The sequence below is a fragment of the Chanodichthys erythropterus genome, chromosome 9 (genome assembly GCF_024489055.1).
Source record: "Chanodichthys erythropterus isolate Z2021 chromosome 9, ASM2448905v1, whole genome shotgun sequence".
In the NCBI taxonomy this organism is placed as follows: Eukaryota; Metazoa; Chordata; class Actinopteri; order Cypriniformes; family Xenocyprididae; genus Chanodichthys; species Chanodichthys erythropterus.
In genome coordinates, this window is record NC_090229.1 from 38,968,384 (window position 1) to 38,993,303 (window position 24,920).

Here is a 24,920-nt window from a genome sequence, read left to right on the forward strand (position 1 = left end):
ACAGACACTTTCAATCGGTTCAACACTGCAGCAGGAATTTCTGGCCAGTTCAGAGCCGAACATGGGAAGGATCTGTCTCGCCTCTCATCAAAAGTCCAGACTAAAGGAGCATGTTGTGTGTACTTTCAAGTTCACTTTAGTGATGAAAGCAAGTTTAATTCATTTATTTGGTGTCAAACTGGGCAAAAACAGAACCCAAAGTGTGTAAAGACGTCAGTGATAGGTGGAGGAGGAAGTTTCGTGGTTTAGAGGATGTTTCTGCTGCAGGAGCTGCTTTTCGTACACAGAGACACGTCTGAGCGAATGTTATCAGAACCTCCTTCAGCAACACGCGGTTCGGCCTGCAGTTTTCATTCAGGACAAAACGAGTAAAGCAGTTCCTTGAAGCTTTCCTTTTAGACTGCTGTAAGCCTCGAATTTGAGTTGAAATGTTCTTTTGTGCTACAATGGTTTAATTTTGATCACAAAATAAAGGTTTTTGTTGAAGTTCCTTGTAAAGCATGCTAATAAAACAACGGTTCACCCACTGATTATATTTCTCCAAATTTCAAGCAATGATGATTTTAAATGAGTGTTTTCTCTAATTTTGATCTCCACTGTACATGTAAGATGTGCAACTGTGAAATAAACTGTTACCTAATACAGCTATAGTTATCATTATTGGTGTGAACGGGCCGTAACACTTTACAATAAGATCCCATTCGTTACTGTTGATTAATGAATTAACAAACAATGATCTAACAATGAGCAAAACATTTGTTTTTTATTAATATTTGTTATTGTTATAAATAATACAACTGTTCATTGTTAGCTCAGGTCCATTAAATAATATTAATTTTGATGTTAATTAGTAAATCTTGAAATGAACATTTTTCAATGCAAGTTCACTTTAACTAATATAGTTACAACAAACATGCAAAAACTTTTCAATTAAAATGCAAGTAGTTTGATTGTGTAAAAGGAGACAAAAATGCCCCCAAATTCAAGATAAGGGGCAATGATGCGGCTGCACAATCAGACTAAATTAATTACGACTGTGAAATGTGAGAATGAATGAAAGGTGTCGATTGCTCATGTTGCATCAACGTTTTTTTTCAGCGTTGATCATTCCAACCAATCAGTGCATGAGCGTATGACGGCACTGACCAATCAGAGGCCTTTAGATTCGTCACCAGAGTTTATATTCAGTGCGTGACTAACTTATTGAAAACATTTAATGTACTCCATTTATCGACATTATTACAATATGAAGAATCAACAATAATGATTTGTCTCAATACCCTGTAACCAGTTCCTTTATAACGGCATTTACATAGTAATACAAAACCGTCATGTTAATACATGCATGCAGCTTCTGTTCCACCTTTACACTATAAAGATGGCTTTTGTTGATGTTTTTTACAGTCTACAGAATTCTGATTGATCAAATTGGTTAAATTTAAGTATTTGACAATACGGTGCTTTAAAATAGTTTCAAAGCAACATGAAAACTTCATCAAATACGAGACAAACTCAAACTCTGATGTAAAGGACAATGGTGTTGTTATTCAGTTCAGTGACTGTGTAAAGTTCATCAACCATGAAACGAGTTCAATTCAGCAGCAGAGGACAATAGATTCGTTATCTGTTCAGTTCAAACAGCAGACATTTATATTTAATAAGCTAATGGAAATGACCCCACACAGTTTAATATGTACAGTTAAGACACACTTTATATTGGGTGACTTTAACTACTATGTATGTGTCTATTATTAATGTGTCTATTAGGACAGGTTTGGAAGCTAATTATACATGATAATTACAGAAATGCAGGTGTTTTGAAAATACAAGTGCAACATAAACACATGTATGTGCACAATAAGTTGATTAATTTAAACATCAGCACATAGTAGTTAAAGACAGTTGATATAAGGATCACGTACCTGGAGCTGTGGAAGCTCTGGATGAGCCGGCCCACACTCGGCCCTGCAGACGGGACTCCGCGTCTCAGGGGAGGAAGGGGGCGGCAGGGCGCGGGAGGGACGCGAGCCCGCAGGTGCACAGGCTTAGGGGGCACTGAGAGACACACAGAGAGAGAAGACGCTCAGACAGACTCGATCACACTCCAGGACCTTCGCTCGCACCCGAGAGATTCCCCTCCATTCCCATCGCTCCGCAGGAGAGCCGCATGCAAACAAGCAATCAAAAGCCAGTTAAGAGTAAGAAAGTAAGATGGAGACACTTCAGCTGTCCGAGAAACTGACTTCCTGAAGCGAGAACAGGAAGTGGAGATGAGCGTGCGAAAAGTGCTGCGGTTATACAACGAGATACAAAAACACACACACAACAAAAAGTCAAGTCAAGAAGATGAAGAGTGTGTGTGCATGAGCGGATAAACTGCTGTGTAAAGATGTGAAGTGTTCATTAGACGAGATGCATAAGTGCGTTAGGACTGAGTGAAATATAACATTAATGATGCAATTTACAAAGTCAAGCTGAATTCAGGAAGCAGAAACGAGTCTGAGCTGTCTGCACTTCCTTCCTCTGTCTGTTTTGCACTATATGTGAAAGCCACAGGAATAGTTCACACATGTTGCAAACACACACTTATGCTGGAAAACCAGAAACAGGACAAATAAAATCATTGATGCGTTGCATGACTGAACAACAGTGAACTGTGTTTAATACCGTGTGGTTTTGGCTTCTGGGGCGTGGCTGGGGGGTGGGGGCGTGGCCTCTCTGTGAGCTGGGCGGGGCATTGCCTGAGAGGGGGCGGGGTCTTCTTTTTCTGAGGCTGTTCTACAGAGCCACAGGGATACAAATCTACAGAAAGAAGCAGAAAAAACACTATCATCAATGTGTATGTGATGTCACAGATCTTTAACCCCTTAACTGTCACCGTCCCACAGGTGGGACGTTTGCCATTACATATTTAAAACCGTAATATTCTATACTAAACCTAAACTAATCTTGACAAAAAATATATAGATTTGAAAGCTTAGAATCTTTTGTTTACATATTATGTGACTGATTTTCAAAATACAGAGGAGCAGTAATTTATCAATTTGCAACAAGCATATTTTCATACTCATAAGGCATGTTCAGACCTTTATTTTGAAATAGTGATGAACATGAAAAATCATTAAAGATTGGTTGAAACATGTTTGTTTTCATGCCAACAGTTCAAAAGATGACATCCATTCAATTATTTGAGAAAAAAAGGTCTAAAAATGTTTTTAATAGAAAAAAAAACACATTTATGATTGTGGCGGCGATCTGTAACCCACATACATGTTATTTTTATGTTTATTAGAGGCTGAATTCATATCAAATTCTGCCAAACTTCCCATACTACTTCTATATAGGATGTCTACTTCATAAATTGTATGAAAATTATGGAAATATGTGGTTCAGATCACTCAAACCATATATGGAAATGGAGGCGCCCTTATATGGTCAGTAATGGAGCTTGGGTGTCATCTAGTGAAAAAGTGTGGTACTGCGCCCAAACAAAATCTTACTGAAAGCTAATTTTTTGAGATATCAACCTGAAATTTGGAACACAACTTGGCTTTGATTTCCTTTCAGCTTTAGAGTAAAACTTGTTTTGTAAAATATATATTTTATATTTTATATAAAATATTATATTTTTACATTTTCATAAACTTAAACTTCTATAACTTTTTTTCTGTTTCACTTACATAAGTTATTTGATCACATCTACAATAATCTGCCAAATTTCATCTTTAAAACAAGACCAGCCTTATGTCTATACTCCAAAGTATTCTTGAATTACAACCATTTAAGTTTGGATAGTGCATTTTCTTGTCTAAAACAAAAAGTGGGGGTGACAGTTAAAGGGTTAAAGAACTGATATTAAATCCCCAAAACTGATATTTTAGTCTATGCTGTTTTCAGTTGATGAATGGACATAACTTTGTAGCTCCTCCCATCCAATAAATGGAAATAATCTTTGTGCGTTGTTACTTCTGATATGAAACAAAGTTTCATCTTTCAAATTCTGTCACTAAATTCAGTCAATATGTGTTTTTGTGACTCTTTAATGTGTGGTGACAGATCACTGTAGTTGAACTGATCATCTCTTCCTCTTTACTACATGTTACAGCACCAAATAAACATGAATGAACATCAGAAGATACAGAACATCTTACTGAAATGAATCATGTCTCATGATCAATCAGTGTTTCAATTGCAGAAAGACGTCGATAAAGCTGGAGAACAATATGATCCGATAACGTCACATTTACCTCAGAAAAGACATTCATTATAGCTAGAAAAATAATTGTACAGAGAAACGTTTTGATAAAATACATGCACTATATTACGTTTATATTTTTACTCAATCTGTTCAACATTTTAAGGAGTCATGAATTGAGAAATCAACTTTTCCTTAAGCTTCTATTATATAAGAGATCATCGTACTAGAAGAATATCTGAAAACTTTCTTGTAAGTCCAATAAAAGCTTTTATTGACACCAGACCCAGCGAATGACTCGTCATAGATCGGTGAAACTCCGCCTCCGCAGAAGAAATCAACGCCTACTTCATCATTGCATCATTAGCCCCGCCTACTGGTGTGTTATTGAGATGAGAAGAGCGATACAGGACTAAAATAACATTATCTTTCAAAGGATCCTAATGCAGGAATATGATTATTTATTCTCATCAATGTGAATGTCTCAGTTGAGCGTTATTTATTTGTATTTGTTATATTTCATTGTGGATTCTTTGGTAAATCAATCAAACACATTTCGGCGATTGCAAACAGACTTTTACGATATGGACTCGACAGTAATGCAACAACATGTCAGTAACTGTGTTCATTTTAATGCCTGATCTGATATTAATGATTCATGTACAGTCACATGATCTTTGTTTGTGTGTTAGTAAATCAAACCTGGGACTAAACGCTCAACTTCACCTTGTTTCTCTTAGCAGGATGAAAATAATCTGTTACTTAAACTGTTATTTAAATTATATATAGAAAGTGATCAAAGAAAGTTCCCTTTACAATCGCTGGAGCTGTCAATCAAACAGTGCGAGTTTATCATTGACTCCTGTTTTATTCAACAAATCTCTTATTTATATGGCGTTTGCACTGTTAGTTATGATGAAAGCATTTGTTAGTGTGCAGAAATTGAGTTTCAATGACGAGATCACTGCTTTCATGAGCTCAACGTGTCTGTGATCGACTACAGTGTTCGACTGCAACCTTTCATGCCACGATCTGAATATAATGCAGTAGATATAAATGTGATGCAGCACTTTTCATGATTAGTTAACCTTGTGAGCTGTAATAGTGCTGTAAAAACGTGCTAAAAGTTTTCGAGAGAGTAATACTATTAGCTATTTCATATGGAAAGATCAGCCAATCACAGCAGTGGGCGTTTACACTGAAGTCTCACACAGACACGCCCCTTAAAACAGAGCGCTCAAACCAGGGTAGGAAAAATGCCTTTTATTTCTAAAATATCATAATAATTTCTGATGTAAAAAGCATACTAACATTATAAAAGCACCCCAGGAAACATTATAAAAGAATAAAATAACGCAGTTCATGACCACTTTAATGTGTTTGAATAAATCCTTGATGTTTTTATGACACTACAGCCACCATTTAAATGTTTATGTAAAAAAACGAGTAGAGACATAGGCTTATTATGTCATTCAAAATGTAATATTATAATGTCATTATTATAATTTAAATGTAAGTAGCCTACACATCAGTTCATTTTAATCTCTAATATTAGTGTGATGTACCAGCTGGGGTTCCTGTAAAGTTTACAGCATTATCCTTTGGGTATATTTACATCTGTCTGAACGTTGATTAATGTAAACAGTCCTTTTCGCCTAAAAAAAAAAAAAAATTCCTTGAGGAAATTTGCCACATACTGTATCTGATAGGCCCCAATTAATCTATATTGAATCAAACTGAATAGAAATCAAATTGAATCGTGAAATTTGTGTCAATCTACCAGCAGCTTAAAGCTTTCTGAAGCAGTGCCACTTCTCTTATAAACTGATGAACTTTTGATGAGAAGAGTACCATATGGTTTAATGGTTTAACATGAATTAGATCTGGTTGTGTTTTAAAAGTCTTGTGGTTGTACTTTCAAAACTGTGTGCGTTAGAGTATTGTCATGATTCACTGTGTCTCTTGTTTTGATAATCTGTTGTCTTGATGTAGTTTAGTTCCTGTTTCCTTGTTTCTATTGTCATCTTGTTAGTTTCCATAGATACCCTTGTTTGTTATCATGTATATCATCATCATCATCATGTATCATGTGTATTTAAACCCTCAGTCATCTTCAGTTCATTGTCTTGTGCTGGCGTTTCTCTGTATGGTTTCCAGTGGTTATTAAATAAACTCATATCATCCTTCTGTGTCATGCACCTTTGTTGTGGATCATCAAGTCAAGTCAGTATGTGACGAACATTTTCCCAACATTTACATCTGAACCCTTAGACTCCCACTGTAAGTGTATTACTGAACACATGACTTCATTTTTACAAACGGAGGGATGTGTGTGAATTATTTTCTGTGGTAACTGACAGCATGTTGTAGCCCAAAGACATTACACCACAGAGGCTGTAATGAACCCAGAAAACAACACAAAAATAAAGACATATGCCAGACATTTCACACAGTCTAATTACCATTCTGCTGTTTCATCTCATTATAATCACACATTCATTCCAGAGACTCGACCTTCATCACAAGCAGAACGACCGCAGCCATCGACTGAAGCATCAGTACATCTCAATCTACCGATCGCTCTTCACTACAGACCACAGAAGTGATTCAGCATTTGCATGAACGTTTGTCTTGACAGTCTTGATGACAAATACATGTAGATAACACATACCCTAAATCTGAACACTTCACCAAAGTCAGTCCACTGAGGTCAATACATACATCAATCTACTGCCCACAGGAAAGAAAAACATGTACTAACAATAGTTTCTCCTAAATGATCTTAAAAACTTCAGTCAGATAATCTCAGAAAAGACCTCAACAATCTCTCAAACTTTGCTTACTTTGACCAAGATAAAGTCTGCCATCAAAACTAAGAGATCTTGAACTCAAAAGTCTTCAAATAAAAAATAATACTCTATACTGGTACTAGAAGTCCGTTCTAGAGTCTACTGGAGAATAAAAACAAGTTTAGGAGAAACATCAGAGAAGATGATTAGAACAAAATGATTATGATTGTTGATATCTCCACGTCTTACGAGCTGTGAAAGAGCAACCTTCGAGAAATAATGTCAGAGAAAGAAAGAAAAACATGCAAGACTTACTGCTCTGATAGTCCAATAAGTCTCTCTCCTCAGGACTGACTCAAACTGTTTGGTTTGTGTCTGTAGCCGCCTCCCTGTGAGCTCATGAATATGTAAAGCACACACACACACACACACACACACACACACACACACACACACACACACACACACACACACACACACACACACACACACACACACACACACACACACACCTGTGACAGGTGAGTAAAACTGCAACTGCTGTTTTTAGCAGCGGAGAACTACACCTGCCAAACCAGCTTTACCCACAACCCTGTGTGTGTGTGTGTGTGTGTGTGTGTGTGTGTGTGTGTGTGTGTGTGTGTGTGTGTGTGTGTGTGTGTGTGTGTGTGTGTGTGTGTGTGTGTGTGTGTGTGTGTGTGTGTGTGTGTGTGTGTGTGTGTGTGTGTGTGTGTGTGTGTGTGTGAGAGTGAGTGAGTGAGTGAGTGAGTGAGCTTAACTATAATTTAGAGACACAAATGAGCTAAATCCGTCTAAATCTGCCTTTGGGAACATTCAGGAGCTTCCTTAATTATAGCACACAGGTTTAATAAAGCAAATTTGACCCTTCAAATTTTATCCAAACGCATGTTTCCGGCTTTAATATGATCAAGTCATGAATACACATTATTCCAAATAATAGAAAAGCGGATTCAAAATCTTTCAAATAATAAAAAAAAAAACCCTGGTTGCAGAAATGACTTTCCTTTTCCGTTGATTCCGTCATTAATCCCTCTTATTGTTCAACCGTCTGTCATACAGAGACACGCCAATCTACTCCTCATCCTACATTTGTTTATTTGACACTGAATATCCTGCTTCACTGTGACATCATACTATGTATTTAAAAAGAGTGTGAATGATTCTTAAGGGTACGCTGATTTTAAATGATTAAACAACTGAACTAATTAAGAGAAAAGAAATGGGAGAAATCCAAATAACTCTGAGTTATTTCCTCTTTGAATTAATAATTCATATAAACAGCTCTGTTTTGTGGCTTATTGAGAGACGCTCCTAAATCTAAGCAGCTGCAACACTGATACTTCATGCTCTTCACACACACACACACACACACACACACACACACACACACACACACACACACACACACACACACACACACACACACTCTCACACACACACACACACACACACACACACACACACACACACACACACACACACACACACACACACACACACACACACACACACACACACACACACACACACACACACACACACACACACAACCATATAAATGGGGACATTCCATAGACTTCTGTTATTTTTGTATACTTCAATTTATAAATACTGTAACCTAACCATAACAGAAAACTCTCTTATTCTACCTTTTTTTTTTTTTTTTTTTTACAAATGAGAATATCCCCAAAGGTTTTGTCAGATTTAGCTCACTTATGAGTACATTTTTCCCTAAGATAACTTTAAGTAGGTACGAACAAACACATGATTCAGATGAAGGTCAGGAGACGTGTTAGTATGTCTCTGGGTCAGTCTTGGATTTCTCCTGCAGCTGAGCTCTCAAGATACTAGCTGTGTCCCAATTCAGAGGCTGCATCCTTCGAAGACCGTGAAGGGCGAACCGAGCGTTGTTAAATGGGACGGCCTATGGAGGATTGCTCTTGTCGCCTAGCAACTGTGACAGCTACTGTTGATGAGCAGCAGTAATGTTTGCACAACTTGCTACTGGAGTGCCTCAGGGCTCGGTGCTTGGACCACTTCTCTTCTCCATCTACATGTCATCACTAGGATCTGTCATTCAGATGTGGTTTTCCTTTCACTGCTACGCTGATGACACACAACTCTACCTCTCATTTCAGCCAGATGATCTTATGGCAGCTGCTTACATCTCAGCCTGCCTGACAGACATTTCTTGCTGGATGAAGGACCACCAACTTCAACTCAACTGCTTGTGGTCTCAACCCAACACTTCATCACAACTTCTCCATTCAGATAACCATAACTCCATCCAGGACAGCCAGAAACCTTGGAGTTGTGATGGATGATCAGTTGAGCTTTACAGACCACATTGCTAGAACTGCCCGGTCCTGAAGATTTGCCTGATACAACATTAGGGAGATCAGTCCCTTCATATCAGAGCATGCTACACAACTCCTTGACCAAGCTCTTGTTCTACCCAGACTGGACTTTAATGCTGTCAAGCCTCTGCGTCTGATCCAGAATGAGGCAGCAAGAGCGATCTTTAACAAGCCAAAGGGTGGCTCATGCACTGATTGCCAATAGCCGCTGGCATCAAATTCAAGGCTCTGATGTTTGCCTACAGAGCCACCACTGGCTCTGCACCACTATATCTAAACTCTACTTCAGACTTATGCGTCCTCCAGAAGTTTGCATTATGCAAGTGAAGGGCACCTTGTGATGCCATCCCAAAGAGGCACAGAATCACCTTCACGGACCTTTACCTGGACTGTTTCCTGCTGGTGGAATGATCTGTCTAAGGGCAGGGACACACCAAACTGACGCCAAAGAACTAGTGCCGATGAAAGCTGACAGTGATGTCTCCTCGCTTTGCCTCATGTCGGGGCAATAAAGCTGCACTTAAACACTCCGAAAGGACTACAGCCGACTGTCAACTGGCACATGCGTGCCTGCATGTGAAGGAGACAACTGCCCATTTCATATTCGTCTATATTCATCATCAAAAAAGGGAGACTGGCACTGCAGGCTGCAGATGCACAAACCATAAACAAAGCGGTGCATGATTACCATTTTGAATAGCAATCATGCTGATCACTTTCTATATTCCACGCCGCTCATGTTAATATTAAAATATTCAACCAGGAACACTCAGGTAAGATCTAAAATTAGAACAGCCTTCTGTCTGTACCGTCTTGACTTCCGTATTTTGCTTTTATGCTCTTATTCAGCCAATCAGAGTTCTCTCTCCCACCGACAGCCAGACACCACTTCTACAAGTTGAATCGGCCCAAAAAAACCTGATGCCGTCCGACTAGAGCCAACTGTGCAGAACACACTGAAAAAACTAAGTTGGCTGAAGCTCAAAAACAACCAGACATTGCCTGACAGCCGATCGTTGGCCTGGTGTGCTGTGCTCACCCGAGCTGCTGAGTCTTTAGGGTTCAGGCATGCCATTCCCTCAGTCTGACTGCCTGGTTCTATATCTGTGTTTCAAAGTCCAGATTGTCCTCCCTCCTCAACACCTTGATGGCCTGTTTTCGGCCGGTCTTCAATGGAGCATGACCTCCAGAGGGCAGACAGATCTGACTTTGACTGGGACCAAGCAACCCTACCTGGGCTGGAGGACATCTCATAACCCTCTGCCTATGTATACAGTTCTTCTGCCCTGTCTCCACTGGCTCCCTTCAGCCCTTGCTCCACTTATCAGCTCAGACCTGACTTGGGATTACAGTTCGCCAGCTCCGCCCTGGTGTGCAGACCTCCTGGCTCCACCTTGAACCGACACCTTGACCACTCGTTCCCTCAACTCCACCTGGGACCGTCATCCCTCTGGCTCTGCTTGGTCAACCATGCCTCCACCAGGGACTTCTGGGCCTTCATCTGCACCTTGTCCCTCAACCCATTCAGCTCCGTCAGGTTCCTTCCTCCCTCCAGCTCTGCCTCAGGCCTCCAGTCTACTACCTCGGCCGCTAGTCCCTGTGGCTCCACCTTGGCCTCCAGGTCCGATTTCTTCGACTCTTCGGTTCCACCTGGATCTCCATCGGCTCTGCCTCTGTCAGTCGTCTCCCTGGTTCCGGCTGGCCTCCACACCACGGCTCCACCATGGCCCATTTATTGTGTTTTTGTTTCCTGAGAACCCTGAGAAGTGTGTACCTAAAGATACTGCTTCCTTTTTGCCTCAACCGCCGGTGACAACTACATTTACATTTATGCATTTAGCAGACACTTTTATCTAAAGCGACTTACATAGCATAAATTTTATCAGTTGATGCATTTCCTGGGAATCAAACCAAGGACCTTGGCATTGCCTGTGGCATGATCTACTGTTTGAACTACAGGAATGGTGAAATCACATAAAACATGGGTGTTGACACATTTAATTGAAATTATTTTACATACTTTGTGTGTGATATTCTTTATAGCTGCCCATCCAGAGCAGGCCGAGAACTGCTGGATATCTCACTGCTGTTTTACATGAGTACGTCGAGACAGTGGCATAACGGTCAACTTCACATGGCCAACAAAACATATTCAGAGTCTCCATAATTTGCACACACGCAGCAGGATGTGGATAGTGAGAGAGGAAGAGGAAAAGGCAGAAATGCTGCGGATTCTCCAGGGAAGAGCGGCTGTAAGCCGTCATGCACAATATGCCACTCGATAATGAGCAGCTCATAACCCCATAATCCACACCAACATCTACCAGCACATGAAGCGTGTGTGCGTGTGTGTGTGTGTGTGTGTTTGTTTCCGACGGTAAGGCGTGGAAACAGACCACCATCAGCTGCCACATGCATATACTGAACGAACACAGAGGGAAATGGGTCAGCAGTGAGATGAAGAGAGATATAGAGCCATCTGTCAGTCCCAGTGAGTGTGTGTGTGTGTGTGTGTCCTGGCTACACCTCTATGATGAATACAGGAGAGATACATTGCACAACGCCCCGGGACACACACACACACACAGCCCATGAAGGTCACTACATCATTACCGCACTCCTCTTACAAATGTCATGTGTGAATGTAATAAATATACACATCATTTTAAGGCCAGTCAATTTTTCTCTCTCATATTTTCTTTAGATAGTAAAGAACACAGATTTAGCTAGTCAACATATACGCCATTACAGAGAAGTATTGACTTTTGACTATTAGATATATTGGCAAGATCAAGGTGAGGTCTATTTTTACAAATAGCTTTACATTCAGCCCTAAAATTACAGATCCTAGAACATACACTTTTCTTTATACAATCATTTACATGTATTTTCACATCCATGATTTCTGTCAAATTATAACTTGAACAAATGCACTGGACTCTAGAGAGCTGTGTCAATGTAAATATGACACATATGAGACGCTTACAAGACTGTCAACACTGTAAAATAAAACAGTCAAGTTTTATACAGTTTTAAATTTATACAGTTTTAAATAATTTATACAGTAATAAATTATACAGTTTTGTAGCATTTAGTGGTTTCATTTTCTTTCAAGCAGTCAAAAGTGTCAAAACACACATGCACATTCACAGAGAGAGTGTGTGTGCATTTCAGAGTAAGTCCATGTTCGCACTGAGCCACGGCCAACATGGCTGTTGCTATGACAACAGATCGATCACAGCCGGAATCTGTGATATCCTTCAAAACTGCATGTGTTACGATCAGTATCAGTGAAGTCACTCAAAAAAGAGCTGCCATCAGGGTTATTACAGTTACAGAAAAAGAAAAAAAAAAAACATTTTTGTAGGGAAGCACCGAAATTGCGGTTTTTGGCCAAAAAAGAAAAAAGACAGAAAATACGAGATGAAAAGATATGCAAACTCCGTATATATCTTATATATTTCAGCGTGTTCAGCGCTCAGGTTTCACTCTCACGCAGTATGTTTTGTAACTTTGCAAGTGACTCTGGAAGAGCAGGTGCGTCTGTACCGGCACTCAGTTCGCCCCACTCATGTGCCGCTCACGCTCACCGGAAAACCAAAGTCCTCTCAAATAACGTGCTGACATGAAATTTCTCTTTAGCAGACTTGTTTCTGTTCTGTTAGCTGGTAAAATGACGCTGCCCTCTCGTTCACTGATCCACTCGCTCCGCTCTGATAGGACTATACTTTATTTTAATAATTGGTCAAAAAAGAAATCTAGTAAATCTGATTCTGTTGAATACTGAATGAAGAATATTACATTTATATTTAATTTTATTTTAATATTTTTATGTCCAATTTTGGCATGTTATTTTAAATAAAAGTGTGGTTATTCTATTTTATTGGCTTGTATTTTTTAAATTCAGATTCAATAAAATTGAGAACCCACCCACAGAATTAGCTGTTCACTGTAAATCGCTGAAATGTCTGACCATATTTTTTTTTTTTTTCAAATGTTCTTTTTTCCTTCAATGAGATCCGAGTCCACTGATCTTGAGTGGGACTGTGTGCTGTCAGATGACAGGACGTCCTGCACGTATATGAGTCTGTACTAATCTACCTGTCCCAAACAACAGCATGTTCCCAAAGCATTAATTACACATGATAAACACAGGTAGAAGGAATGTCCAGTGTGATAAAGCCTTGAGCCTGCAGAAATCTAGTGTTATTTTCTTCTTAAGAAACAGCTCAATGTGAGCTAAAGCACTGACAACATTTAACTGATGATTTGTCCGACTGCATCTGTGGCCTTTGGAAATATACAGTAGGTACGGAAAGTATTCAGACCCCCTTAAATTTTTCACTCTTTGTTATATTGCAGCCATTTGCTAAAATCATAAGTTAATTTTTTTTCCTCATTAATGTACACACAGCACCCCATATTGACAGAAAAACACAGAATTGTTGACATTTTTGCAGATTTATTAAAAAAGAAAAACTGAAATATCACATGGTCCTAAGTATTCAGACCCTTTGCTGTGACATTCATATATTTAACTCAGGTGCTGTCCATTTCTTCTGATCATCCTTGAGATGGTTCAACACCTTCATTTGAGTCCAGCTGTGTTTGATTATACTGATTGGACTTGATTAGGAAAGCCACACACCTGTCTATATAAGACCTTACAGCCCACAGTGCATGTCAGAGCAAATGAGAATCATGAGGTCAAAGGAACTGCCTGAAGAGCTCAGAGACAGAATTGTGGCAAGGCACAGATCTGGCCAAGGTTACAAAAGGTTGCTGCACTTACGGTTCCTAAGAGCACAGTGGCCTCCATAATCCTTAAATGGAAGACGTTTGGGACGACCAGAACCCTTCCTAGAGCTGGCCGTCCAGCCAAACTGAGCTATCGGGGGAGAAGAGCCTTGGTGAGAGAGGTAAAGAAGAACCCAAAGATCACTGTGGCTGAGCTCCAGAGAAGCAGTTGGGAGATGGGAGAAAGTTGTAGAAAGTCAACCATCACTGCAGCCCTCCACCAGTCGGGGCTTTATGGCAGAGTGGCCCGACGGAAGCCTCTTCTCAGTGCAAGACACATGAAAGCCCGCATGGAGTTTGCCAAGATGGTGATAAATAAGATTCTCTGGTATGATGAGACCAAGATAGAACTTTTTAGCCTTAATTCTAAGTGGTATGTGTGGACAAAACCAGGCACTGCTCATCATCTGTCCAATACAGTCCCAACAGTGAAGCATGGTGGTGGCAGCATCATGCTGTGGGGGTGTTTTTCAGCTGCAGGGACAGGACGACTGGTTGCAATCAAGGGAAAGATGAATGCGGCCAAGTACAGGGATATCCTGGACGAAAACCTTCTCCAGAGTGCTCAGGACCTCAGACTGAGCCGAAGGTTTACCTTCCAACAAGACAATGACCATAAGCACACAGCTAAAATAACGAAGGAGTGGCTTCACAACAACTCTGTGACTGTTCTTGAATGGCCCAGCCAGAGCCCTGACTTAAACCCAATTGAGCATCTCTGGAGAGACCTAAAAATGGCTGTCCACCAACGTTTAGTGAAAAACTTGTTGCATCTTTCCCAAAAAGACTCATGGCTGTATTAGATCAAAGGGTGCTTCTACTAAATACTGAGCAAAGGGTCTGAATACTTAGGACCATGTGATATTTCAGTTTTTCTTTTTTAATAAATCTGCAAAAATCTCAACAATTCTGTGTTTTTCTGTCAATATGGGGTGCTGTGTGTACATTAATGAGGAAAAAAGTTTACAGGTATGATATAAACACCATAAGAGAAACACTGTCATAATTCATAAACAGTAGATCAAAGCACTATTTTGGCATATGTATTCATTGATTGTGAACCGCTCTGAAACCAAGAGCCTGCAGAATGCTCACAATTAAATCATCATGTATTGTTTAATAATGACATTATTCCTATTTTTCTGTCCTCAAATTTAAGACCTCTTGAAATGATAGTTAAGACTTTTCTTATTCTAGGGATGCACTGATCGTGATTTTTCGTGGCCAATTGAGCTTCAAAATCTCAAGCCCAGTTCACTACCATTATAAAGCTTGGAAGAGACAGGATATTTTTTTTAATATAAATCCGATTGTTTTCAGCTGAAAGAAGGAAGTCACATACACCTAGAACGGCTTGAGGGTGAGTAAATTGTTGGATAATTTTCATTTTTGGGTGAACTATCCCGTTAATGTCCTGTTTACAGACTTTGTCATATTTTCACACAAATGACATGTTGGGAAATAATCGCAATGCAGTTTGTGCACAGGTCCGGAATAGAGGTTGGCCCAAAAAAAACAAACAAAAAAAACCCCTTAAACCCGGCAAGTTCTTATTTATGGCCAGTCAACTGGTGCATCTCTGTCCTATACAATTATTTAAGACTTTTCATGGATGCTACACACAACAGGATTTCCCTACATTTTCTGTAGTAAAACAGAGTGGTTTTGCCAGTGCAAAAGTTGCTGCCACAACACAAGGGCATATGTGGTTGCTAAGGTGCTCTGAGGTCACTAGAATTTTTGTGTGGTTGCTAGGGCGTCACTAGGGAGTTTTGGGTGGTCAAAAGAGCTCATGCACCCTCAAATCTCAGTGATATTCTAGACCGAGTTGAAAAAAAAAAACCTACAGTTACATGGAAGGGTGAAACTTCAAACTCCTTCAAAATGGTTTGGGCACCATAAAAAACAAAACAAAAAAGTAAGTCTGATCAGACAGTGTTATATCATGTCTGAAGCACGAACAGCGCGAGTTGTTTAATAGGGTTAGGGGTTCGCTCCAATCACAAGTGTGTGGAATCAAGCATCATTACATTACCACTTAAGGCAGTATGAGCATTATATAGCATATAAACCTAAAAGTGTGTAACAAAAGGTGTCAGAACTTATTAAAACTGCTGAAAAAGACAGAAAAAAATCCTCCAGGATGCAGCAGCATAACATCAGCCTGGCACAAATCTCTCAATAAAACATGAAAGGTGAGCATGTATATTTCAACAGGCTTGAGCGCTGTTACTGCACATTCCACAGACAGACACAGAGCATCAGATGTAACGTCTGCTGCCCATCAGAACACAAACACATCACAAGCACATAAACGTTTAGAAAACGAGCAGCACTCACCAGCTGTGCTCTCCGCGCGGCTCTATCTCTCACACACTCGGCACAATGCAACACGTCCGAAGAGTCTCATCCGCTCCCCTCCTCCAGCCGCCGCTCTCCTCCCCCTCTCTGTCCCCAAATCCCCCTCCGTGAACAATATACACCCACCGCTCCACAATAACGCCATGGAGACGTCTCCATGGCAACTAATGACAGCGGGAGCGGGGGAAAATGAAGGGAGGTAGAGGAAGAGAGAATGGAAAAATCGGTCAGGAAGGACAGATTGAGAGACAGAGAGAGTCTGCCGCTCAATAGATCAATAAACGCTATTTTGAGCTTGTCAGCATTCAGAGATAAACGTGTCGGCTGTTTCTCGTGATCTTAGAAAGCAGGCTGCAGATGTTTAAGGGCTTTTGTTGACAAATAAAGTGCATGTATTTGTTTAATGCATAAGTGGGAAAAACTTCAAGTGCCCAGCAAAATTATAATTGCAATTATTAATCTCAATTATTTTTATATTTACAGAGAAAGGGAAGAGATGGAAAAGTTAATGACACACACACACACACACACTACCAATCAGAAGTTTGGGGTTGGATAGATTTTTTAATGTTTTTTAAAGAAGTCTCTTCTGCTCATCAAGGCTGAATTTATTTGATCAAAAATACAGTAAAAATGTGAAATATTATTCCAATGTAAATCATCTGTTTTCTATGTGAATATATAGTAAAGTGTAATTTATATCCCGTGATCAAAGCTGAATTTTCAGCATCATTACTCCAGTCTTCAGTGTCACATGATCCTTCAGAAATCATTCTAATATGATGAAACATTTATGATTATTATCAATGATTATTTTGAGTGTGTGTGTTTTCAGTGACTCTCTCTGGGAAAAGTGATGGTGGTTTTGTGGCGTGATGTTTGAGAAAGTGGAATTAGGAACCGGGTGAAAACAAAACCAGTAGATTTTAATAAGAGAGGAAGCAGAATTTTGAGAAAAATCCATAGAGGTTTGGAAGGACATTAGGGCGAGTAAATGATGATTAAGTGAATTAAACGTTTAAGTCAGTGTCCTTTATTGGTTTGACAGTAAAGAAGACTGGCATCGTTGACTCATCAGTTATTTAAAATAATACTAAACCATTCACTTCCTCGCTGCAATAGTTCACTGTATTTGTTCCTCATAAATTGAAAATATGAGGAAACACATATTTCAAAAAGACGCTCTAGAGAAACGGATTTCAAACAAATACTCAGATGTAGAACACACACACACACACACACACACACACACACACACACACACACACACACACACACACACACACACACACACACACACACACACACACACACACACAGATTTAAAACAGCATTAGCAACTGGTTGTACATACCACAGATTTTATTCATGACTGAAGTTTTTCTGTAGTACATTTGTTTTTTAGGAAGCGGTTGTTTGGAAATGACTGAAGTGTTTGTGTCAGAACGAGATGAAGAGGAGTGACATTTATCTGCAGTGTATGAGACAAAGTCAACTCAAATTCACTATTATTTATTTAAAGCAAACCCATGATGTTTTTTTACGTTCATCTTTCTTTAGCGTGCAATGTTGCTGTTTGAGCATGAAAAAGCTCTGCAAATCACAAAGTCCCTCCAGCAGGAGTTATATATATCAGTGTGACACCGTTTCTGAACTCCAAGAAACGCCTCCATTGTAGTCTTGAGCTTTCTTCCAGGAATGAACATATCACAATATGGGTAAAACTCCTGTTTTCTCAGAATCCTGAGGCCTTATTGGTTCATATCTGTGAGTTTCACAGACAAATGACATTTCAGCCGCCAAAACAGATGGGGTTGGCTGCCTATAAAAGCCACAGAAATGCCAGATCTCGTCAGAATCTTTTGACTGAGGAGCAAGTAGCAAGGCAAGCTATGCAATGCTCGTTCCCGTTCTCTCAGGGAACCATGGTTATGTTAGTAACCTTAAACGTTCCGTTTTGATATGGTTCACTTGCATTGCATCGGCTTTTTAAGCTGACGCTTATGGGGAACTTAATCCAATAGCGCCATGCTACAAGCACAGAAAGGAAGCTGCTCAGTGAGCCGACAGCTAGGGGGCGCTCAGTTGAGGGCCCCTAACCAGCTGCATAGTAGGAGGTTCAGACCGTAGTCGGAGCCTGCTACACAGTCCACAAGCGTCTTGACAACACCCGTGCCTGAAGAGCAGAATCGAGGACCCAGGGGAGGTCCGCTGCGTGACACTCCTATGTTCAAGGAGCCTGGCAGGTGAATCACTGAGTGGAGGTTCCTCTGTGCCGTAGGAGAAGATGGCTCGCCAATCTGTACAGAGGGTGAGACCTGAGACCTCCCTGGTGGTTTATGAAAGCAACCAGCGTCCTGTTGTCTGAGTGGACGAGGACACGATGACCTCTGAGCTCCTGCTGGAACTCCTTGAAGACCAGAACTACTGCCATCATTTCCAGGTGGTTGATGTGCTAATCTGACATCGGGGTTGTCCACGAGCCAAAGGCTATCCTGCTGTCGCTCAGGGTGCCCCAGCCCATCTTGAAGGCATCTATCATAACTACCTTCCTCCTTGGAACTGAACCCAGCAACACCTCGTTTTGGTAAAAGCAGGGTGCTTTCCAAGGGACCAGCGCTCTGACACAGCCATGGGTGACCTTGAGAATGTGTCGACCTCTGCGCCACGCTTGAGTTGGGACAAGGCCCTTCAACCAGAGCTGGAGTGAATGTATGTGGAGCAATCCTAGCAGAATGACGGATGAAGCTGCCATGAGGCAGAGCAGCTTCTGAAACCTCTTGAGGGGGTTGTAGGAACCCGCCCTGAATGAGGCCGCCATGCTCCTGATGTTTAAGGCGTGCTCCTGAGAGAGCCAAGCCATCATTGGGCTGAGCTGAAGACTGCGCATCTCCTTAAAGCCGGTTCAGGTCCAGACCAGAGGTCTTCACGGGTCCGAAAAATTCATACCCGAACCCAAAGAGATCCGTAAATGTGCTACACGGAACCGACCCGGGCCTGACTATTATTTTGAAAGTTGGACCCGAACCCGTGCAGAACCGAGAAATGCCATAAATGTACTACCCGGATCCAACACGGACACGTCTATTATTTGAAAGCTGCAACCGAACCCAGACGGGAAGACACAGACCCAACTGGACCCGATCGGCACATAGGTCTATTCCACAGCAAATTGCTATTAGTAAGTCAATAAACAAGTTACAAAAATAAAACGTTTTGTCTTACCTAATGTTAGTAGCCTTCTCCCTTGTACCTGACTGTGATGCACTTGCAAAGAAAGTTCATCCGTTATTCCTCTCTTGCCGATTGAAATGCTTAATCCACTCTTTATTCTAGCTTTAAAAGTCCACTTGCTGTCACGATGACAAAATGCAACTTGAAGTTTTGCATTTTGTTGTATCTCGAGTCAACTCAAATAATAAAATAACTTTGACTGTTGCCCTTTTGAACTATAATAACGATTGCTTGTTCAGTGATATGGCCGCTGACGTTAGCATTACTTATTTGCGGTCATTTCTGTGCTTTCTGAGCAGAGTCTGATCAAAACTTTAGATATAACAAGACGGTTCATTCATAATATTATTATAAAAATAGGAGAAAGAGAGTGCGCTTGCATGAGACTGCACATTTGCGTTAGCTGGAGCAACCTGAAACAAGCTTTTAAACGCATTTTGAGCGTCATAGAAAACATTCATGAGATAGTTTATCTCAGTTTTTGTTAATGATTTGAAATATGTTATTTAAATGCGAGTGTGCGAGGTTGAGATTTTAAGTTTGTTTGCATTACTGTTGCACACAATAGGAAAAGGAAAACTCGATGATCACCGTTTGCTTGCATTAACTCCGCCCGCTCTGCTTCTGATTGCTGGGGTCGCTCGTGTTTTTCTTCACCTTATTTCCCGGCTCATACTTTGCAAGTTACAAGCGCTGACTGACTCTCAACACGGCCGGGTGATCTCTGAATCAAGATTGGTTCGGGTATACACAATGTTTAACAGACCCGGGAACCGAAGTAATAGATTGGGACCTGACCCGGACCCATCTGACCATTTAAAATATAGACAAAAAAAAATATATAGAAATATAGGTCAGGTCCCGGGTCCTCGGGTCTCGGGTTCTCTTTGTAGACCTCTAGTCCAAACTCATCCATACGGTGGAGAAGTTTGGCCTGGTACACTTGAAGGACGGCTAAGATGTGCATCGCTGAGGTGGCCTGGCCATCTAGAGGCGAGCGCTGACATGGAAATTTACTTATATATATATATATATATATATATATATATATATATCGGTAAGGGGCAGGACATTTCCCAAACACGCTCGCAGCGCTAGATCAATCACAACACACTGCTCCAGCCGACCAATCAGAGCACATTGTGCTTTTCAGAAGGAGGGGCTTCATAGAGACAGGAACTAAACAGAGTGTTACTGACAGACTGGGAAGAGAGGAGCTGCAACAATGGAGAATATGAGGAAAATAATCAACATTACATCTAGTAGAGCCCAAAAACAACATCAAGACTTTGAAAGATGCCGTAATATGGGCCTGTAATGCATCAGTCTATGCTTTTCCAAAAATAAAAACTTTGTTTTTGTAATCTTTCTTCAAAACATAATGAACTTGCTCCACCTTTGAAACAATGTCACAGTGTCCAGACACGTCTTTTCTCCATTTAATAGCATGTTATCGTTCCACACAGACACACAAACACCTCCTGTGGCCATCTGAAACCAAAAGCAGCCCCTCAGAGGAGAGGGACAAGAACACCATCAATATTTCACTCAGATGTGCAGCCTTTTAATTCATAATTAATTTTTGCACTGATCTGGTCTGTCGAGGCCGTCGCTGCATTCACACGGGAGCTCTGATACAGTAAGTTTGCCCGCACAAACCATCAGCCAAACCAGCGCAAACCATCAGAGTTTTTAACTTGACCATATAACCACAGCGCCCCCTGTTGAGCGATTTCAAAAACACCAAACTGTAGTGTAGGGTTGTGGACAATGAGTGGGTTTGCATGCACATTCTTAACCCCATTACGCTTAAGCAGTTCATGTGAACTCGTTAACCCATTTTTCTTTATCAGAGTAAACACAGATTTATCATTGAGGTGTCCATGTCCGATTATGTGACAGAAAATTCTATTGAATTCCTTTTGAAATGACAGTATTTTGCTGTGAAATTTCTATAAGCTGATTTTTGTGAGTTATCGGGGTATTGGTGTGAATGTAAACATGCTCAATGATGATCTCAAATTATTTCAAAAATGTTAATCATATCTGAATTCTAAAGATTATTGTAGATTATTTTAGTTATTGGGAAACAAGATTTTAAATCAACTGTCCACAAGAGGTGGTTTAGTGTTCAGACACAACGATCTCATGAGAAAACGTAACTATTTTATAAGGAGGCGAATTTGTATGATGTTTCATCCCTCACTGAAATAATGTTTTTATGATAAAAATATCAAATGCATTTTCAGCTCTGTTGACAGCACTACTAGAAATACTGGCATCCAAACTGCACTGTTAACAGATTAAGTGTGCATATGGTGGAATATTCCTCTTGGAAGAAATGTGTGCAGTAGTGTTTTTCCTCATACATGTCTGGAATTAATTCTACATGTGTGACTGAATGGCAGAATGCAGAAGTGATCTGTGTGTACAGCATGAGTGATATGTGTGTCGATGGGCTTCTGTCCCACAGTGACCCAGATGGCAGTAATTCTACATGATCACTGGATTACAGTGAGGAGGAGGAGGGTGATTATTACACAATGATCGTTTCATGGGGTCTGTTCCTCACTGACCGCCGTTCTCAAGAAGCCTGGACAAACATGAATGTCATATATGCATCAAGGCCATATTGACAGAATTCTTATGGAGCTCTAATGGATTTTTATGTGTGAACCTCACAAATTTCTGGGTCACATTTCATGCCAAAACATAAATAAATAATATAATTTTGCTTTTTTGGACATTTTTATTACCTAGTGGCCTTAAAATAGACTTTCTCCTTATCTTTATGCTAAATATAATGTCTTATCTTATAAATATTTATCTCTTTTGGTTTTGGAGTGAAATATGACCTGGATCAGGGTTATTATAAGAAACTGAAGCTAAAAACATAAAAAACATTTTTGTTGCTTTCAATAATTTTTGTTGATTTACATAAATCACTTTCTAAATAAAATAAATGTTAACTGAAATAAAAGTTGCCAAGGAACATTTTAAATTGGTTTAACTTGATGTACTAAAATAACTAAAACTAAAATTGAAAAAAACAAACAAACAAAAAAAACAACAACAAATAAAAAAAACAACAACAAAATGGCTAAAACTTTAAAATTGAAATGAAAATGGATATAAAAAAACTAATTCAAAATATTAATAATAACTATAATAGTAAATGAATGATATTAAAATAACCTTACATGAGACACATATATGACACAAGAGTTTTGCTTAAAATATGTTCACCGATACACACACACTCTTACAGACACACACACACCCTGATTGATCATGTTTAGCTATATAATGCAGGTGGACAAAGTGCAGGCCTGTAGTCATGACAACCTGACAGGCCATAAAACACACAGCAGCATCACATTTGCACATATTCACACTCAGCTTCTCCTTATACGGCAATCACACCGACACATCTGCAGACCTGAACAACATCTGAATGACTGCAAGAACACCAACAGCTTCACATGAGGCAGTCACAGCAGCCAACTAAAGCACACCATTACCTTTCTGATAGTGATCAAGCTCTTCCAAAAAGTGACAATCGGATCATTCACAGATTCATCTGAGGTTTGCAAACTTTGTTAAAGATTTGAACAAACCTAAAAAAGACTAGCAAAAGCAAAGAGGACAACTGACAAACCCTTTGAATTCTCATGAGAGAGATCACATGATCAAACCTTCATGATATGGTTCAGAGGTCGACTGACAGAGGATGTGTGTGGAGGAGACGCTCTCTAGTGGCCGAACACACACACAACACAAACCTTCTGATAAAACCTCAGAGACTAACAACATACACTCACATTTACTGCACAATTACATTTATATAAAGACACAACAACAATCTGTTCTTCTGTTTTGAAAACATGCATTAGTGCTGCACGGTACAAACTCACTATTACTTGAGGTTTGAGAGCCTATTAAAGCTCAAGAAAGGGAAGTTGAGCTTGTCTTTTCTTCTATTGTGTCGTGTATCCGAGTAAATCGCTTCAGGAACGAGAACAAATGTAGGGCGGGGCTTGATTTTGTCTGAGGGGAATTGATTGGATGGTTGTGGTTTGCTATTGGTGGATCTCATGTGAGTGACAGGTTGCCCCGCCCTCGTCATCAGAGAAGAGAAGAGATGCTGCAAGAGGAAGATATTCTGATTCAAGATCATGAGGAACATGAATTTAAAACAATAATGATGTGCACCGATAAATTATTCATAATAAACACTGTGATATAACATTAAAAAAATGGTCAATTTTGATTTCATGGTGACTTTAAGCTTATGCACACAACCCTTCTAGAGTGGACTGTGGTTCAGACATCTCTCTCTCTCTCTCTCTCTCTCTCTCTCTCTATTTATTTATTTATTTATTTTCGCTTGCTACTGTTCTCCCCATACCAGTTTTCCACAAAAACCCCACAGGAAGTTACTGAAATGAAAGAAACTGACAGAAAGGGAGATTTGATGATGATGAAAGAAGGGACGAACAAAGCCTGCAGTGTGTTTTTGCAGAGGAAAACAGATGAAGAGCATGAAAGAGGAACAGAATGGAGGGATGAATCAAACAGACTCATGAAATCAAACTAAACCCAGAGAGAGAAGATGAAGTCACGATAAAGTAGAGCTGGTCAGATGATAAACTGGCTTAAAACGATGAATACTTGATGTACAACTTTCAGAACTCAAAACTTCATAAAGAGCTTTTACAGTAATGAAAATGAGCTTTTCCTATAATAAGAATGACCTTTTTAATCAAAATTGAAATGTGCATACACAAAAATAAAATTTTATTTATTTAAAAAAAAAAAATTCTTTTGATTTTAGGATGAAATATGAGCTGGACTTGTTTTCATGAGATTCAACCACTGTCCTCAAAAACAAAAAATCATCAGGATGAACAGCTGCTCATGCAACAGGCCATAAAACTGTCCAGTTTCCCCTCACAGCTTTAAGAGAAAACATAAAAACACAGTGACCAGAGGCTCAGACACATGCTCTACACGAGCAGCAGAAGACAAGAGCAAACATCTCAAAGCAGATCATCTCTCAAGCCTTCCTGGACAACAATGATATTAAACTGAGAGCAAATAAGGCTACTTCTCAGATTTCTCCCAAGAAAAATGCCCATATCTCTTCTAGAAGAGACCTCAGCAATG

At 40.0% G+C, this 24,920-nt stretch overlaps 1 protein-coding gene across 1 annotated transcript in view; it reads right to left on the reverse strand.

Annotated features, from left to right (window-relative positions):
* The window catches only part of fgd (faciogenital dysplasia), a 50,211-nt gene that overhangs the window by 24,918 nt on the left and 373 nt on the right, over window positions 1-24,920 (reverse strand). The window contains 2 exon segments of the mRNA XM_067395565.1: window positions 1,923-2,055; window positions 2,668-2,802. Of these exon segments, the coding sequence (XP_067251666.1) occupies window positions 1,923-2,055; window positions 2,668-2,802 (268 nt within the window).